Genomic DNA, 19,632 nt, shown 5'->3' with positions numbered 1-19,632 from the left:
TGGGAGGGGCGGCGAGACGGAAAGGAGGTAGGGACGATTAGCCCCCAGCAGGCGTGCTGGGCAGGAAGATCGGCGAGAGAGTAGGATGGGGCAGTTGCGACTGCTGCTCGTAAGAAGGCAACGACGAATGCCACGATGGGCCCTTCAGAGGATGACGAGAGAGGCACAGAGGGAAGCTCTAGGCTTAGCTAAGAGGGAGTAAAACTTGGGACAGCGGCAGGAGAGTAGGAAGGTCAAGAAGTGGTGATGGGTTGGGGTAGGGATTTGAGGGAGGGGGCAGCGTACGCAAGAGGGGAGAAATGAAAGGAGGCATGACTGGGTAACAGGAAGGGGAGGAAACAGGAGAGAAGAGCACAAGAGGGGTTAAGAGAAGAGAAAGAAAAAGGGAGATAGAAGTAATTGACTCAGGTCTGGAGCGGCAGCCAAAATGCACATGCGAATTAGCTGTGAAGCGCTTCGGGACGTCGTGAAAGGTGCTATATAAGTGCAAGTCCTTTCTTTATACTAGTGTATCTCCCTTGCTATTGCTTATGGTGAAAATATTAAAACATGATTTAGTGCTCTCCATGACGTTTTGAGTTGTAAAAATTTGCCTTGTTTGTTTTTGTGTCTTCTGTTCTGTCTCCTGTTTTGTTTACTTTCCTTTGTTTGCCATTTGTCGATTTTGCTTTGGCCTTTTCCTGGTTACCATTGATTCTTGGTTGGATTTATTTCAGGTTTGTTGTCTTTCGTTTTGGTAATTCAAATTATTTACTTTGTGATGTTTTGTTTCTTTTGTATGTTTAGGTTGAGATTAGTTATGGAGAAGGACAAGGAGCAATCTCGAATAAAAATACTTAACCGGAGGGCTAATTTCAGTGAACCGAGGAGGGATCTGGCCCGGATAAATTGGAGTCAAAGACTGGCAGGCAGAAATGTAATGGAGCAATGGGCAGCCTTTAAATATGAGATGGTTTGGGTACAGTCTAGGTACATTCCCACAAGGGGGAAAAGGAGGGCAACCAAAGCCAGAGTTCCCTGGATGACAAAGGAGTGAGTGAGTAAGATGAGGCAGAAAAAGGGCCATATGACAGATGTCAGCTTGATAATACAAGGGAGAATCAGGCTGAATATATAAAGCACAGAGGAGAAATGAAAAAGGAAATAAGAGGGGCAAAGGGACAGTACGAGAATAGATTGGCGTCTAACATAAAAGGGAATCCAAAGGTCTTCTATAGGCATAGTAACAGTAAAAGTGTTGTCAGAGGAGTGGTGGGGCCGATTAGGGACCAAAATGGAGATCTATTGGTGGAGGCAAACACCATGGATGAGGTACTAAATGAGTACTTTGCATCAGTGTTTACCAAGGAAGAGGACTTTGCCAAAGCTGTGGTAAACAAGGAGGTTGCCAGGATACTGGAGGAGATAAAAATAGATAAAAAGGAGGTACTGGACAGGCAGGCAGTATTTAAAGCAGATTAGTCACCCGGTCCGGATGGGATGCATCCTAGGTTTCTGAGGGAAGCGAGGGTAGAAATTACAGAGGTGCTAGCCACAATAGTCCAATCCTCCTTAGATACAGGGGTGGTGCCAGAGGACTGGAGGATTGCAAATGTTACACCCCTGTTCAAAAAAGGGGAGAAGGATAAACCAGGCAACTACAGGCCAGTCAGTTTAACATCGGTGGTTGGGAAGCTTTTAGAAACAATAATCCAGGAGAAAATTGTCACTTGGACAGGCATGGACTAATAAAGGACAGCCAGCACGGATTTGTTAAAGCCAAATCATGTTTGACTAACTTGATTGAGTTTTTTGATGAGGTAACAGAGAGGGTGGATGAGGGCAGTGCAGTTGATGTATATATGGACTGTCAAAAGGTGTTTGATAAAGCACCACACATTAGGCTCGTTAGCAAAACTAAAGCCATGGGATAGAAAGGGCAGTAGCAGCATGGATACAAAACTGGCTAAGGGACAGAAAACAGAGAGTTGTGGTGAATAGCTGTTTTTCGGACTGGAGGGAGGTATACAGTGACGTTCCCCAAGGTTCAGTACGAGGACCATTGCTGTTTTTGATATAGATTAATAACTTGGACTTGGGGGTACAGGGAACAATTTTGAAATCTGCAGATGGCACGAAACTTGGAGGTGTAGTAAATAGTGAGGAAGATAGTGATAGACTTCAAGAGGACATAGATAGGCTGGTGGAATGGATGGACACATGGCAGATGAAATTCAACGCAGGAAAGTGTGATGTGATACATTTTTAGGAAAAATGAGGAGAGACAATACACACTAAATGGTACAATTTTAAAGGGGGTGCAAGAACAAAGAGGCCTGGGGGTGTTTGTGCACAAATTTTGACGGTGGCAGGACAAGTTAATAAAGCATATGGGATCCTGGGCTTTGTAAATAGAGGCATAGAGAACAAAAGCCAGGAAGTTATGCTAAACCTGTATAAAACACTAGTTCGGTCCCAGCTGGAGTATTGTGTCCAATTCTGGGCACCACACTTTAGGAAGGATGTGAAGACTTTGAAGAGGGTACAGAAGTGATTTACTAGAATGGCTCCAAATGAGGGATTACAGTTACGTGGATAGACTGGAGAAGCTGGGGTTGTTCTCCTTGGAGCAGAAAAGACTAAGAGGAGATTTGATAGGTGTTTAAAATCATGAAGGCTTTAGATAGAGTAAATAAAGAGAAACTTTTTCCAATGGCTGAAGAGACGATAACCAGAGGGCACAGATTTAAGGTGATTGGCAAAAGAACCAGAGGCGACATGAGGAAAACCTTTTTTTAATGCAACGAGTGGTTAGGATTTGAAATGCACTGCCTGATAGGGTGGTGGAATCAGATTCAATAGTAGCCTTCTAAAGGGAATTGGATAAATACTTGAAGGAGAAAAAATTGCAGGTATATGGGGAAAGAGCAGGGAGTGGGACTAACTGGATTGCTCTTCGATAAAGCCAGCATAAACTTGATGGGCCGAATGGCCTCCTTCTGTGCTGTACATGAATGAATGGCCTGGCAACATACAAGGATTATTTAGAGGGAAGGATATAATGTGATATATGAGGAGCTGGTATTCAGAAGGAAGTGCAGTAAGACCAGCCTGAGAGCACAGCAGGGATAGGGAAGGATTTTGAGCAGGGGTTGAAGCGGTGCCAGGGCGTACGCCTGACTGGGCTCTGCCAGATTTGGCCGCTGTGTTACATTCTGTGCATGGCTGACATTTTAAGGCATAGGTTTCTGTCAGAAATGTGAGTGAAGCTCTTCAAGAATCATTGGGGCATAGAGTTGCCAACCCTCTAGGATTGTCGGAGTCTCCAGGAATTAAAGATTAATTTCCTATCCACTGCTGCGAGCAAACCCGGGAGAAAAATCACAGGGGCATCAAAAAAAGTGTTTATTAGTTCTGAAAATATTGGAAATGTGGGGAAAAGGGTTGTTTGGCTCCAAGAATACGTCTAACCAGAGTTGGCAACCCTATTGTGGCGGCTGTGGCTTGGGTAGTAATGTGGATTTTATTTTGAATTAAATATCTGTGCGTTGGTCGCTGGTGTTCTAGGCTTTGAGACAAGTAGTGAAGGGGCAGAGAAGCGTTTCATAAGGAACAACAGGGCAGTGGAGAAGAACCCTGCGAGGATGCAGTGATGGTGTAAGGAGGAACAGGGCAGTGGGGAAGGACCCTGTGAGGATGCAGTGATGGTGTAAGGAGGAACAGGGCAGTGGGGAAGGACCCTGCGAGGGTGCAGTGATGGTGTAAGGAGGAACAGGGCAGTGGGGAAGGACCCTGCGAGGGTGCAGTGATGGTGTAAGGAGGAACAGGGCAGTGGGGAAGGACCCTGTGAGGATGCAGTGATGGTGTAAGGAGGAACAGGGCAGTGGGGAAGGACCGTGCGAGGGTGCAGTGATGGTGTAAGGAGGAACAGGGCAGTGGGGAAGGACCCTGCGAGGGTGCAGTGATGGTGTAAGGAGGAACAGGGCAGTGGGGAAGGACCGCGCGAGGATGCAGTGATGGTGTAAGGAGGAACAGGGCAGTGGGGAAGGACCCTGCGAGGATGCAGTGATGGTGTAAGGAGGAACAGGGCAGTGGGGAAGGACCGTGCGAGGGTGCAGTGATGGTGTAAGGAGGAACAGGGCAGTGGGGAAGGACCCTGCGAGGATGCAGTGATGGTGTAAGGAGGAACAGGGCAGTGGGGAAGGACCCTGCGAGGATGCAGTGATGGTGTAAGGAGGAACAGGGCAGTGGGGAAGGACCCTGCGAGCGTGCAGTGATGGTGTAAGGAGGAACAGGGCAGTGGGGAAGGACCCTAGGAAGGTGCAGTGATGGTGTAAGGAGGAACAGGGCAGTGGGGAAGGACCCTGCGAGAGTGCAGTGATGGTGTAAGGAGGAACAGGGCAGTGGGGAAGGACCCTGTGAGAGTGCAGTGATGGTGTAAGGAGGAACAGGGCAGTGGGGAAGGACCCTGTGAGAGTGCAGTGATGGTGTAAGGAGGAACAGGGCAGTGGGGAAGGACCCTGCGAGGGTGCAGTGATGGTGTAAGGAGGAACAGGGCAGTGGGGAAGGACCCTGTGAGGGTGCAGTGATGGTGTAAGGAGGAACAGGGCAGTGGGGAAGGACCCTGTGAGGGTGCAGTGATGGTGTAAGGAGGAACAGGGCAGTGGGGAAGGACCGTGCGAGGGTGCAGTGATGGTGTAAGGAGGAACAGGGCAGTGGGGAAGGACCCTGCGAGGATGCAGTGATGGTGTAAGGAGGAACAGGGCAGTGGGGAAGGACCCTGTGAGGGTGCAGTGATGGTGTAAGGAGGAACAGGGCAGTGGGGAAGGACCCTGTGAGGGTGCAGTGATGGTGTAAGGAGGAACAGGGCAGTGGGGAAGGACCCTGCGAGGATGCAGTGATGGTGTAAGGAGGAACAGGGCAGTGGGGAAGGACCGTGCGAGGATGCAGTGATGGTGTAAGGAGGAACAGGGCAGTGGGGAAGGACCGTGCGAGGGTGCAGTGATGGTGTAAGGAGGAACAGGGCAGTGGGGAAGGACCGTGCGAGGGTGCAGTGATGGTGTAAGGAGGAACAGGGCAGTGGGGAAGGACCGTGCGAGGGTGCAGTGATGGTGTAAGGAGGAACAGGGCAGTGGGGAAGGACCCTGCGAGGATGCAGTGATGGTGTAAGGAGGAACAGGGCAGTGGGGAAGGACCCTGCGAGGATGCAGTGATGGTGTAAGGAGGAACAGGGCAGTGGGGAAGGACCCTAGGAAGGTGCAGTGATGGTGTAAGGAGGAACAGGGCAGTGGGGAAGGACCCTGTGAGGGTGCAGTGATGGTGTAAGGAGGAACAGGGCAGTGGGGAAGGACCCTGCGAGGGTGCAGTGATGGTGTAAGGAGGAACAGGGCAGTGGGGAAGGACCCTGTGAGGGTGCAGTGATGGTGTAAGGAGGAACAGGGCAGTGGGGAAGGACCCTGCGAGGGTGCAGTGATGGTGTAAGGAGGAACAGGGCAGTGGGGAAGGACCCTGCGAGGGTGCAGTGATGGTGTAAGGAGGAACAGGGCAGTGGGGAAGGACCCTGCGAGGGTGCAGTGATGGTGTAAGGAGGAACAGGGCAGTGGGGAAGGACCCTGCGAGGGTGCAGTGATGGTGTAAGGAGGAACAGGGCAGTGGGGAAGGACCCTGCGAGGGTGCAGTGATGGTGTAAGGAGGAACAGGGCAGTGGGCAATGAACCCAACCAGTTGTAAATTAAGCTTCCACAACTATGATTAGGCCTGAGAGAGGAGACATTTATTAGGAATTGGAAACACTGCTGGTGTTTCAGACCATTCAGTTATGATATCTTGCTGTTTTATGAAAGTTAAGAAATTTGCTTAACAGCTAATCAGCTGGAAGATGTTTAACTATGTGGAAGAAATTTGCCAAAGATTTTGTTATAATTAATTGCGACACAGTAAATGTGACATGACCGACAGGAAATAGACACTAGACGTAACATTTTTATTATATTACTAACACATGTCCTGTGGCACTGCTCACAGCAAGTCATAGAACATGCTGTTTTATGACATCGACATTATACCATGATGAAACCATAATCAGCAGCAAGTTTTAAGATGCCAGTGTATCACTCTTGTGGTGTATGTGCCTTTAAGAGCCCCTGTGTACTGTAATGCCGGTAGTGGCCACTCAGGCTATATAAGCCTGTATAGTGTCTTGTATCTTTTAGTTCACCTCCAGACTTTGTTCAGTAAACACCTGTTAAACCAACTCCTGCATTCCGTGTCTCCATTAACACACGGATACAACTCTCACCCAACTAAAGAGTGAAATAGGTTTGCAACTGTTCACTTCAATATCCACTTGTCCAGTCAGAATGTGTCGATTAATGGCAACTTAACTCAAACTCTAATTTTAAACAGACCGTCTCTTCTCTTCTGCATTCTTCACACACAGTTTCTATCTTCCTCTCTATGTATATCTTTCTTTCATGACAAACATTCTAGATGCCTCATACACATTTGTCTTTACTCTTGACTTCCCCCCTCTTTTCACAAACAGCAGAGTATATTTTCCAGTTGCCAATGTCCAGTGGGGAAGGGTGTGTGAAATCCAGACATCAAAAACCGGATTGCCAGGGTCCCTGCTCACTGTGTACCGTGGAGATACTTCCCGAAGAAAGGGCTTTATTTAGACAAAACTTAGCCCAAAACAGCCACGAACTTCAGTACAAAACACAGGTGACGTCAAACGATATGAAGACCAGCAGATGCGTCATTTGCCATGATTCTCAGCAAGAACACACGGTGTGCTCCTGCCATCAGTATAAAGCATTACAGAATAGGGCATTCTGCACTGACACCCAATCACCATTTAATGGTCGGCTGCTGATTTGGAATTACTGTAATCAGCAATTTAGGGGAAGATTTTTGTTTGAAGATTGTTTTAGAAATATGCTAAAATCTGTATGTTTCGACAAGAGGAGGCCAGTTGGCTCTTTCCAAGGACTGATTTTACACAATTCCAACCAACTCTGCTCACTCAGTGTGTCAGCCGTGCCTCAATTGGTAGCACTCATGCCTCTGAGTCAGAAGGTTGTGGGTTCAAGTCGTACTCCAGAGACTTGAGCACCGAGGGAGTGCTGCACTGTTGGAGGTGCCTTCTTTCGGATGGAACGATAAACCGAGGCCCCATCTGCTCTCTCAAGTGGGTGCAAAAGATCCCAGTGTCCTGTCCAATATTTATCCCTCAATCAACATCACTAAAAACAGATTATCCGGTCATTATCACGTTGTTGTTTTTGGGAGCTTGCTGCCGCAAACTGGCTTCCGCATTTCCTACAACAGTGACTGCACTTCAAAGGTACTTCACTGGCTGTAAAGCGCTTTGGGACGTCCTGAGGTTGTGAAAGGCGCTATATAAATGCAAGTCTTTTTTCATTTTTCTCTCTCCAGACTAATCCCATTTCCCTGCTCCTTCTCCCCAGACTAATCCCATTTCCCTGCTCCTTCTCTCCAGACTAATCCCATTTCCCTGCTCCTTCTCTCCAGACTAATCCCATTTCCCTGCTCCTTCTCCCCAGACTAATCCCATTTCCCTGCTCCTTCTCTCCAGACTAATCCCATTTCCCTGCTCCTTCTCCCCAGACTAATCCCATTTCCCTGCTCCTTCTCTCCAGACTAATCCCATTTCCCTGCTCCTTCTCTCCAGACTAATCCCATTTCCCTGCTCCTTCTCTCCAGACTAATCCCATTTCCCTGCTCCTTCTCCCCAGACTAATCCCATTTCCCTGCTCCTTCTCCCCAGACTAATCCCATTTCCCTGCTCCTTCTCTCCAGACTAATCCCATTTCCCTGCTCCTTCTCTCCAGACTAATCCCATTTCCCTGCTCCTTCTCTCCAGACTAATCCCATTTCCCTGCTCCTTCTCCCCAGACTAATCCCATTTCCCTGCTCCTTCTCTCCAGACTAATCCCATTTCCCTGCTCCTTCTCTCCAGACTAATCCCATTTCCCTGCTCCTTCTCTCCAGACTAATCCCATTTCCCTGCTCCTTCTCCCCAGACTAATCCCATTTCCCTGCTCCTTCTCCCCAGACTAATCCCATTTCCCTGCTCCTTCTCTCCAGACTAATCCCATTTCCCTGCTCCTTCTCTCCAGACTAATCCCATTTCCCTGCTCCTTCTCCCCAGACTAATCCCATTTCCCTGCTCCTTCTCTCCAGACTAATCCCATTTCCCTGCTCCTTCTCCCCAGACTAATCCCATTTCCCTGCTCCTTCTCCCCAGACTAATCCCATTTCCCCGCTCCTTCTCTCCAGACTAATCCCATTTCCCTGCTCCTTCTCTCCAGACTAATCCCATTTCCCTGCTCCTTCTCCCCAGACTAATCCCATTTCCCCGCTCCTTCTCTCCAGACTAATCCCATTTCCCCGCTCCTTCTCTCCAGACTTTGGATCAGAGAAAAGACAAATCGGATTTTCTTCTTAATGGTAAGAAACTAGGAGCTGGAGAGGAGCAAATTGATTTGGATGTCCACATACACAAATCACTAAAAGCTAGTTGATAGGTACAAAAAAATCATTTAAAAGCTAATGGATGTTAGCATTTGTCTCAAGAGGGCTGGAACACAAAGGGGTGGAAGTTTAGTTACAATTCCGTAAAGCTCTGGTCAGGCCCTATCAGGACACTGCGTTCAGTTCTCGGCACCGCACCTCAGGAATGGCCTTGGAAACCGGGGCTTAGAGGGTCAAATTATGAGGACAGGTTGCATAAACTTGGCTTGTATTCTTTTTAGTTTCGAAGGTTAAGAGGTGATCTAATCAAGGTAATTATTCTATCGAATCCCAGTATCATTTTAAATACAGAGAAGCTATTTCCTTTGGTTAAAGAGTCCAGAACATGGGGGCACAATCTTAAAATTAGAACTAGGCCATTTGGAGTGAAATTAGGAAGCACTTTTTCCACACAAAAGATAATAGAAATCTGGAACTCACTCCCCAAAAGGCTGTGGATACTGCAGGACAGTTGCAGCTTTCAAGACTGAGAGCAATAGATTTTTGATGAAAGGTCATCGACCTGAAATATTAACTCTCTTTCTCTCTCCACAGATGCTGCCTGACCAGCATTTTCTGTTTTTAATTCAACAGATTTTTGTCAGGTAAGGGTATCAAGGGAAATGGCACAACGATGGGTAAATGGAGTTATGGTGGAGTTAAGGGACTGAATGGCCTATTCCTGTTCCTATCATGGCCTATTACTACAAACCCATTATTCAGAATATGGTTACCTCCTGCTACAAAGGAACGCAGCCAAAAGAAGTCTCGACGAGTAGGGGCGCCCACACCAGGCTTGACGCTGCCGGGAATGGATGCTTCCGTTGTCATGATTACAATGTCCTGGACCTTTCAAAGACGTTTGATCCTCAGTGCAAAAACTACAAAAGAAATTAGCCAAAGTTAATTGAACCACTGGATTCCATACAAAACAAAGTCTCACCATTGTTCCTTTATATTTCTTCTCAAATACAACCTTCTCTTTCAATATCAATAGGTTGGGTAAGATATTAAAAGGAATGGGGAGTGAGCAGGAGAATGGGCTTAGACTGGGTGGGATAGTAAAGGTGATGGGGAGTGAGCAGGAGAATGGGCTTAGACTGGGTGGGATAGTAAAGGTGGTGGGGAGTGAGCAGGAGAATGGGATTAGACTGGGTGGGATAGTAAAGGTGATGGGGAGTGAGCAGGAGAGTGGGATTAGACTGGGTGGGATAGTAAAGGTGATGGGGAATGAGCAGGAGAATGGGCTTAGACTGGGTGGGATAGTAAAGGTGATGGGGAGTGAGCAGGAGAGTGGGATTAGACTGGGTGGGATAGTAAAGGTGATGGGAGTGAGCAGGAGAGTGGGATTAGACTGGGTGGGATAGTAAAGGTGATGGGAAGTGAGCAGGAGAGTGGGATTAGACTGGGTGGGACAGTAAAGGTGATGGGGTGTGAGGAGAGTGGGATTAGACTGGATGGGATAGTAAAGGTGATGGGGTGTGAGGAGAGTGGGATTAGACTGGGTGGGATAGTAAAGGTGATGGGGAGTGAGCAGGAGAGTGGGATTAGACTGGATGGGATAGTAAAGGTGATGGGAGTGAGCAGGAGAGTGGGATTAGACTGGGTGGGATAGTAAAGGTGATGGGGAGTGAGCAGGAGAGTGGGATTAGACTGGGTGGGATAGTAAAGGTGATGGGGGGTGAGCAGGAGAGTGGGATTAGACTGGGTGGGATAGTAAAGGTGATGGGGGGTGAGCAGGAGGATGGGATTAGACTGGGTGGGATAGTAAAGGTGATGGGGAGTGAGCAGGAGAGTGGGATTAGACTGGGTGGGATAGTAAAGGTGATGGGGAGTGAGCAGGAGAGTGGGATTAGACTGGGTGGGATAGTAAAGGTGATGGGGAATGAGCAGGAGAATGGGCTTAGACTGGGTGGGATAGTAAAGGTGATGGGGAGTGAGCAGGAGAGTGGGATTAGACTGGGTGGGATAGTAAAGGTGATGGGAGTGAGCAGGAGAGTGGGATTAGACTGGGTGGGATAGTAAAGGTGATGGGAAGTGAGCAGGAGAGTGGGATTAGACTGGGTGGGACAGTAAAGGTGATGGGGTGTGAGGAGAGTGGGATTAGACTGGATGGGATAGTAAAGGTGATGGGGTGTGAGGAGAGTGGGATTAGACTGGGTGGGATAGTAAAGGTGATGGGGAGTGAGCAGGAGAGTGGGATTAGACTGGATGGGATAGTAAAGGTGATGGGAGTGAGCAGGAGAGTGGGATTAGACTGGGTGGGATAGTAAAGGTGATGGGGAGTGAGCAGGAGAGTGGGATTAGACTGGGTGGGATAGTAAAGGTGATGGGGGGTGAGCAGGAGAGTGGGATTAGACTGGGTGGGATAGTAAAGGTGATGGGGGGTGAGCAGGAGGATGGGATTAGACTGGGTGGGATAGTAAAGGTGATGGGGAGTGAGCAGGAGAGTGGGATTAGACTGGGTGGGACAGTAAAGGTGATGGGAGTGAGCAGGAGAGTGGGATTAGACTGGGTGGGACAGTAAAAGGTGATGGGGAGTGAGCAGGAGAGTGGGATTAGACTGGGTGGGATAGTAAAGGTGATGGGGAGTGAGCAGGAGAGTGGGATTAGACTGGGTGGGACAGTAAAGGTGATGGGAGTGAGCAGGAGAGTGGGATTAGACTGGGTGGGACAGTAAAGGTGATGGGAGTGAGCAGGAGAGTGGGATTAGACTGGGTGGGACAGTAAAGGGTGTGGGGAGTGAGCAGGAGAGTGGGATTAGACTGGGTGGGATAGTAAAGGTGATGGGGAGTGAGCAGGAGAGTGGGATTAGACTGGGTGGGATAGTAAAGGGTGTGGGGAGTGAGCAGGAGAGTGGGATTAGACTGGGTGGGATAGTAAAGGGTGTGGGGAATGAGCAGGAGAGTGGGATTAGACTGGGTGGGATAGTAAAGGTGATGGGGTGTGAGGAGAGTGGGATTAGACTGGGTGGGATAGTAAAGGTGATGGGGAGTGAGCAGGAGAGTGGGATTAGACTGGATGGGATAGTAAAGGTGATGGGAGTGAGCAGGAGAGTGGGATTAGACTGGGTGGGATAGTAAAGGTGATGGGGAGTGAGCAGGAGAGTGGGATTAGACTGGGTGGGATAGTAAAGGTGATGGGGGGTGAGCAGGAGAGTGGGATTAGACTGGGTGGGATAGTAAAGGTGATGGGGTGTGAGGAGAGTGGGATTAGACTGGGTGGGATAGTAAAGGTGATGGGGAGTGAGCAGGAGAGTGGGATTAGACTGGATGGGATAGTAAAGGTGATGGGAGTGAGCAGGAGAGTGGGATTAGACTGGGTGGGATAGTAAAGGTGATGGGGAGTGAGCAGGAGAGTGGGATTAGACTGGGTGGGATAGTAAAGGTGATGGGGGGTGAGCAGGAGAGTGGGATTAGACTGGGTGGGATAGTAAAGGTGATGGGGGGTGAGCAGGAGGATGGGATTAGACTGGGTGGGATAGTAAAGGTGATGGGGAGTGAGCAGGAGAGTGGGATTAGACTGGGTGGGATAGTAAAGGTGATGGGGAGTGAGCAGGAGAGTGGGATTAGACTGGGTGGGATAGTAAAGGTGATGGGGAATGAGCAGGAGAATGGGCTTAGACTGGGTGGGATAGTAAAGGTGATGGGGAGTGAGCAGGAGAGTGGGATTAGACTGGGTGGGATAGTAAAGGTGATGGGAGTGAGCAGGAGAGTGGGATTAGACTGGGTGGGATAGTAAAGGTGATGGGAAGTGAGCAGGAGAGTGGGATTAGACTGGGTGGGACAGTAAAGGTGATGGGGTGTGAGGAGAGTGGGATTAGACTGGATGGGATAGTAAAGGTGATGGGGTGTGAGGAGAGTGGGATTAGACTGGGTGGGATAGTAAAGGTGATGGGGAGTGAGCAGGAGAGTGGGATTAGACTGGATGGGATAGTAAAGGTGATGGGAGTGAGCAGGAGAGTGGGATTAGACTGGGTGGGATAGTAAAGGTGATGGGGAGTGAGCAGGAGAGTGGGATTAGACTGGGTGGGATAGTAAAGGTGATGGGGGGTGAGCAGGAGAGTGGGATTAGACTGGGTGGGATAGTAAAGGTGATGGGGGGTGAGCAGGAGGATGGGATTAGACTGGGTGGGATAGTAAAGGTGATGGGGAGTGAGCAGGAGAGTGGGATTAGACTGGGTGGGACAGTAAAGGTGATGGGAGTGAGCAGGAGAGTGGGATTAGACTGGGTGGGACAGTAAAAGGTGATGGGGAGTGAGCAGGAGAGTGGGATTAGACTGGGTGGGATAGTAAAGGTGATGGGGAGTGAGCAGGAGAGTGGGATTAGACTGGGTGGGACAGTAAAGGTGATGGGAGTGAGCAGGAGAGTGGGATTAGACTGGGTGGGACAGTAAAGGTGATGGGAGTGAGCAGGAGAGTGGGATTAGACTGGGTGGGACAGTAAAGGGTGTGGGGAGTGAGCAGGAGAGTGGGATTAGACTGGGTGGGATAGTAAAGGTGATGGGGAGTGAGCAGGAGAGTGGGATTAGACTGGGTGGGATAGTAAAGGGTGTGGGGAGTGAGCAGGAGAGTGGGATTAGACTGGGTGGGATAGTAAAGGGTGTGGGGAATGAGCAGGAGAGTGGGATTAGACTGGGTGGGATAGTAAAGGTGATGGGGAGTGAGCAGGAGAGTGGGATTAGACTGGATGGGATATTAAAGGGTGTGGGGAATGAGCAGGAGAATGGGATTAGACTGGATGGGATAGTAAAGGTGATGGGAGTGAGCAGGAGAGTGGGATTAGACTGGGTGGGATAGTAAAGGTGATGGGAGTGAGCAGGAGAGTGGGATTAGACTGGGTGGGATAGTAAAGGTGATGGGAGTGAGCAGGAGAGTGGGATTAGACTGGGTGGGATATTAAAGGGTGTGGGGAATGAGCAGGAGAGTGGGATTAGACTGGGTGGGATAGTAAAGGTGATGGGGGGTGAGCAGGAGAATGGGATTAGACTGGATGGGATAGTAAAGGTGATGGGAGTGAGCAGGAGAGTGGGATTAGACTGGATGGGATAGTAAAGGTGATGGGAGTGAGCAGGAGAGTGGGATTAGACTGGGTGGGATAGTAAAGGTGATGGGAGTGAGCAGGAGAGTGGGATTAGACTGGGTGGGATAGTAAAGGTGATGGGGAGTGAGCAGGAGAGTGGGATTAGACTGGGTGGGACAGTAAAAGGTGATGGGGAGTGAGCAGGAGAGTGGGATTAGACTGGGTGGGATAGTAAAGGGTGTGGGGAGTGAGCAGGAGAGTGGGATTAGACTGGGTGGGATAGTAAAGGTGATGGGGTGTGAGCAGGAGAGTGGGATTAGACTGGGTGGGACAGTAAAGGTGATGGGGTGTGAGCAGGAGAGTGGGATTAGACTGGGTGGGACAGTAAAGGTGATGGGGTGTGAGGAGAGTGGGATTAGACTGGGTGGGACAGTAAAGGTGATGGGGGGTGAGCAGGAGAGTGGGATTAGACTGGGTGGGACAGTAAAGGTGATGGGGTGTGAGCAGGAGAGTGTGATTAGACTGGGTGGGATAGTAAAGGTGATGGGAATGAGCAGGAAAGTCACCTAACTTCTCTTAATACGAGTGGATGCAATCCATCCGGACCAGGGGTTTGATTAGTTTATCAATTATCTCCCCCTTTCTATCATAAATGTCTTTATATCCTTTTTGATCTCTTCTTCGAATGTCATGTCCATCGTTAGACTCCCTGGTAAATACAGAGGCAAAGTTATTATTCAATATTTCTGCCATTTCGCTGTTATTACCTATGAGTTTATCGTGTGTATCTCCTAGTGGCCCTATCCCTATCCTGATGTTTCTTTTGTTATTTATTTATCTGTAGAATACTTTACTATTTATTTTTATATTCTTTGATAATTTCATAGTTCCTCTTTACCTTCCTATTTATTTTTTGACTAACTTTCCTAACCTCTTCATATTCCCTTTTGGCATCCTCTCCTTTATTATGTACTAAGTTTCCTCAGTTTCTTTTTCTTTAGTTTCAATTTTTACCCACATCTCTTTATTCATCCATGGTGTTTCATTATTGGCTAGTTTATTCTTGGGTTTTTTTTTTTGCAGAATATATTTCTCCTGAACTCTACTGATCACCTTTTTTAAATATTAGGGAAAAAATAATTTAGTAACCCATGTTCTCCCAAGTGACAATTATTTTTGTCCCAGATTATGGTGTCGAGAAGTTTCCACATCACCATTGTTAGGCTGACTGGCCTGTAATTGCCGGTTTATCCCTCCTCTTTTTTGAACAGGGGTGCAACATCCTCTGGCGCCAATCCCATATGCAAGGCGGATTGAAAGATTGTGGCCAGAGCCTCCACCATTTCCGCCCTTACTTCCCTCAGCAACCTAGGATGCATCCCATCCGGATTGAGTGGCTTTTCTCATTTGAGGGTTGACAACCTTTTATCTATTTTTATCCAATCTAATTTCTCTACTACCACCGCTTTTATTGTGACATTGGCAGTATCCTCTTCTTTAGCGAAGAGTGCACAGTACTCAGTTAGTACCTCAGCCAATCCCTCGGCCTCTACAAGATCTCCTTTTTTGTCCCTAATTGGCTTCAACCTTCCTTTTACTATAATGTTTATAAAAGACATTAGTGTTCCCTTTTATGTTACCCACAAATTTTCTCTCATACTCTTTGCCCCTCTTATTTCCCATTTTCAGTTCTCCTCTGCAATTTCTGTATTCAGCTTGATTATTGTATTATGACCCTGAAATTTATCATAAGCCTCCTTTTTCAGTTTCATTTTAATTTCTACATCTTTAGTTATCCAGGGAGCCCAAGCTTTGGATGTCCTTCCTTTCCCCCCTCATAAGAATGTGTTTAGCCTGTATATTGCAGATGCCCTAACTATAATCTTCAAAATTCTCTCGATTCATGAACCGTTCCTTTAGATTGGAAAATTACACATCACTCTGCTATTTAAGAAAGGTGAGAGAGGGAAACCAGGGAATTATAGACCAGTTAGCCTAACATCTATTGTCGGGAATTTACTAGAGTCTATAATTAAGGATAGATTGATGAACACCTTGAAAATTTTCAGCTGATCAGAGAGAGCCAGCATGGATCAGTGAAAGGTAGGTCATGCCTGGCAAACCTGACTGAATTTTTTGAAGAGGTGACTAAAGTAGTGGATAGAGGAATGTCTATGGATGTTATTTATATGGACTTCCAGAAGGCATTTGATAAAGTCCCTCATAAGGGACTGTTAGGAAAAGTTGAAGCTCATTGAATTGAAGGCAAATTATTGACCTGGTTAGGAAATTGGCTGAGCAGCAGGGATAATGGGTAGGTACTCGAATTGGCAGGATGTGACTAGTGGTGTCCCGCAGGGATCTGTGTGTTGGGGCCTCAACTATTCACTACATTTATTAACGACTTGCCGATGACACAAAGATAGGCGGCATTGTAAGCAGTGTAGATGAAAGCATAAAATTACAAAGCGGTATTAATAGATTAATGGGTAAAACAGTGGCAAATGCGAGGTCATCCACTCTGGACCTAAGATGAATAGAACAGAGCATGTTTTAAATGGTGAAAAACTAGAGACAGTGGAGGTCCAAAGAAACGTGGGTGTCCATGTGCGTAGATCATTAAAATGTCATGAACAGGTACAGAAAATAATCAAAAACGCTAATGGAATGCTGGGCTTTATATCTAGAGGACTAGAATACAAGGGGGTAGAAGTTATGCTGCAGCTATACAAAACCCTGGTTAGACCACACCTGGAGTACTGTGAGCAGTTCTGGGCACCACAAGGAAATATTGGCCTTGGAGGGAGTGCAGCGTAGATTTACCTGAATGATACCCGGACTCCACGGGCTAAATTACGAGGAGAAATTACACAAACTAGGGTTGTATTCCCTGAAATTTAGGAGGTTATGGGGTGATTTGATCGAAGTTTTCAATGCATTAAGGGGAACTGATGGGGTTGATAGAGAGAAACTATTTCTGCTGGTTGGAGCGTCTAGGACTAGGAGGCAAAGTCTAAAAATTATAGCAAGGCCTTTCAGGAGTGAAATTAGGAAACACCTCTACACGCAAAGGGTGGCAGAAATTTGGAACTCTCTACTGCAAGCAACAGTTGACACTAGGTCAATTGTTAATGTTAAATCTGAGATTGATAGATTTGTGTTAAACTTATTAAGGGATATGGGGCAAAGGCGGGTATATGGAGTTCGGTCACAGATCAGTCTTGATCTCATTGAATGGCAGAACAGGCTAGAGGGACTAAATGGCCTATTACTGGTCCTATGTACCTGAACTATCTCCTCCTTGAAGGTATCCCATTGCTCATTTACTGTTTTACCTGCCAATCTTTATTTCCAATCCATCTGGACCAAATCCCCTTTTAACTCACTGAAATTAGTCCTCTTCCAGTTAAGTATCTTCACCTTTGAATGTCCTTTTCCATAACTACTGTAAACCTAATGATACTGTGACCACTGTTTCTCCAAATGCTCTCCCACTGAAACATGCTCCATGTGCCCCACTTCATTCCCCAGAACTAGATCTAGCAATGCCTCCTTCTTCGTTGGGCTGGAAACATACTGATCAAGAAAGTTCTCCTGTACAAATTTCAGGAATTCCTCCTCCTCCTTACCCTTTATACTGTTTTTCCCCCAGTCTTTATTAGGATAATTGAAGTTCCCCCATTATCACTACTCTATTGTTTTTATATATTTATGAAACTTGCTTGCAGATTTGCTCCTCCATCTCCTTCCCACTATTTGGTGGCCTACAGTATACACCCAGCAGCATAACTGCTCCAGTTCTGTTCCTTAACTAATAGATTCTGGGGGGGAGTTTCTGCTAGTTTTGCACCCAGATCGGCCAAACCAGCACAAAAGATCGGGAAATTTTAAATTTAGGTGAGTTACATCACTTGCGTTCGTATTTTCCATAATCCTTTACGCTGGTTCAAGGTTCAATTTGTCCGAATCAGGCCCCACCCACAAAATTAGCCACACCCCCCAGGTTGAAATTGCGAGATTCCACCGATTGAGCTGGTTCGGGAAGGCTCTTCAAATTGCGCTCATTTTCTTAGGCGCTGAAGTAAGATTTAAAAATGAGCGTAACAGGGCACGTTTAGTAGAACGCAATTGCGCAGCAAAATGTGTAAAGATGAAATGTACTAATTATCCTATGTTTAATTGCAGAAATGACCATACCCGTTTAGAGAGATGAAACTTACAAAAAGAGACACTGACATAACCCTTTTCTGGAAAAACGAAACTTAGTAGTGGTCAAGAGAGAGAGGGACTCGTTTCTCAGAAATCACATGACCTGATGACTCACTTCCAAGAAATCAGAGGGTCCACAGGCCCCTGCAGTGAAACTTATGTTATAGGCTACCTTGTAGAAGTTAGACACACCTAGTTAGTGATTAATGTATAGACTTTTAAATCGATTGGACCTCTGGAGTAGGAGGTCTCAGAAAATGTGTATAACTGTGTGAACCTCAAGAGATTCGGTGGAGTCGGAGCCTTGTGTTGGGACGCAAGAGCCACAGCTCCCCAGGCCTGAATAAACCGTTTTTACTTCAATTATTGGGTCTGTCTTTCTTACAACAAGCCAGTGTCGTCAACTTTGTATATCACTTAGTCCGCACTTTGGGGGCTTACATCAATTGGCGACGAGGATGGGATACGCGATCTGAACAAGACTCTCGGACAGCGTTAACCTAAGACGGGTGAGTATGTTTTAATTACCACCTGTAAAATTAGGGGTTAATCGCTGGCGAGACGTTGAGTCAGAATCGACGTATAAAAGAACTATAAAAAGAAAGACAGCTTTAATTGAAGGCGGTTAAAAGGTAAACTGCAGTTAGGGACAAGTAGTTCCCTAAAAACCGTGAGGCGGTGAAACCTCAGTTAGGGGCAGGTAGTTCCCTAAAAACCGTGAGGCGGTGAAACCTCCGTTAGGGGCAGGTAGTTCACTAAAAACCGTGAGACGGTGAAATCTCAACAATTGAATGAATGGGTGCACCGTGGTGAGTGAATGAAATAAAACCCCTACAGTCACAAAGAAGTTAAAACTCAAAACCTCGGGACTAAAGGGTTGGTGTGTTTAACGAAAGAGTGATTGACAGGAAGTGAGCAATTAATCAGAGTAATGCTATAGGGGTGAGCAACGTAGTGTATAAACCTAATTCACCAATACCGTGAATTACGCATTAAACATAGCAGTTAGTTATGACTAAGAGGGTGGAAGAAGAATCCTCAAGGGACCTGGATTCTATAACCCGACTCCTGGAAAAAAAAGTGCAGAGAGCCAAAGGCTTGGTGGGGAGGAGCTAAAGATAAAGAGGCAACAGATAATGTAAGGAATTGAAACAAGGGAGAGATAAAGAAGGAAAAAGATCTAATTTGCAGGCAAACCAATTTGAAACCCCAGCAAAAAAAAAAAGAAACAGGGATTTGGAAACTAGGGAAAGCTGTTGAGTCACAGCTTTAAAAAAGGAAAAGATAAACTTAAAGCTTTACCAACATGGAACTTATTAGCATCTGTACCAAGACAAGTAAAACACAAGATTTGCTGAGTGAAACGAACCTTAGACATATGCTGGAATTACAGTTTGTATGAAAATATGTGTTAAAGTGTGAATATTTCCTGACCAAGAATGTTTAAGAGGTTATAATATTCCTTTGTCTGAAAATCTGTCAGTTAGGAAAAAGAAATGTCTGCTGTGTGTTGTAGCTCCACCCACTTCTCTGTTAAAGAAAAGCATTTAACCCTTTTGTCTTGTCTTGGATTTTGGAAGTTTAAGAATGTGCAAATAAGATTGTGCCCTCAGAATGAAAAAAACCTATTACAATTTAAGTTAAGCTGGAGAGTCAAAACTGAGAAGAGCAACAAAAAGTTTGTGTAACGAGAGATTAAGTTTCAGTCTAAGATCTAACCTTGGAGTTATGAGGTAAATTAACCTATTAAAACCAGACTTTCATTGTGGCCACAGTGAAATTCTGGTTGATGTAAATTGGTGTAGTCCGAATTGAATAAGATAACTCCACTCCGCAAGAATATCTGATAGTGGCAGGTCCCTCTACAATATTTAATTGACTATGGTA

General features: G+C 46.7%; 1 protein-coding gene across 1 annotated transcript in view; it reads right to left on the bottom strand.

Moving 5' to 3' along the window:
- The window catches only part of slc25a16 (solute carrier family 25 member 16), a 225,375-nt gene extending 210,509 nt beyond the window's left edge, over positions 1 to 14,866 (bottom strand). The window contains exons 1-2 of the mRNA XM_085995033.1: positions 14,108 to 14,866; positions 9,249 to 9,395 (exon numbers count right to left, since the gene is read on the bottom strand). Of these exons, the coding sequence (XP_085851159.1) occupies positions 9,249 to 9,345 (97 nt within the window). The 5' untranslated portion in view covers positions 9,346 to 9,395; positions 14,108 to 14,866. The remainder of the gene's footprint in view (positions 1 to 9,248; positions 9,396 to 14,107) is intronic.
- Between the last annotated feature and the right edge of the window lie 4,766 nt (positions 14,867 to 19,632).

Source organism: Somniosus microcephalus, chromosome 8 (genome assembly GCF_052327205.1).
Source record: "Somniosus microcephalus isolate GS21.2 chromosome 8, FLI_Smic_1.0, whole genome shotgun sequence".
NCBI lineage: Eukaryota > Metazoa > Chordata > Chondrichthyes > Squaliformes > Somniosidae > Somniosus > Somniosus microcephalus.
The sequence above is the reverse complement of the archived record's forward strand: the minus strand, read 5'-3'. Positions and strand labels throughout refer to the sequence as shown.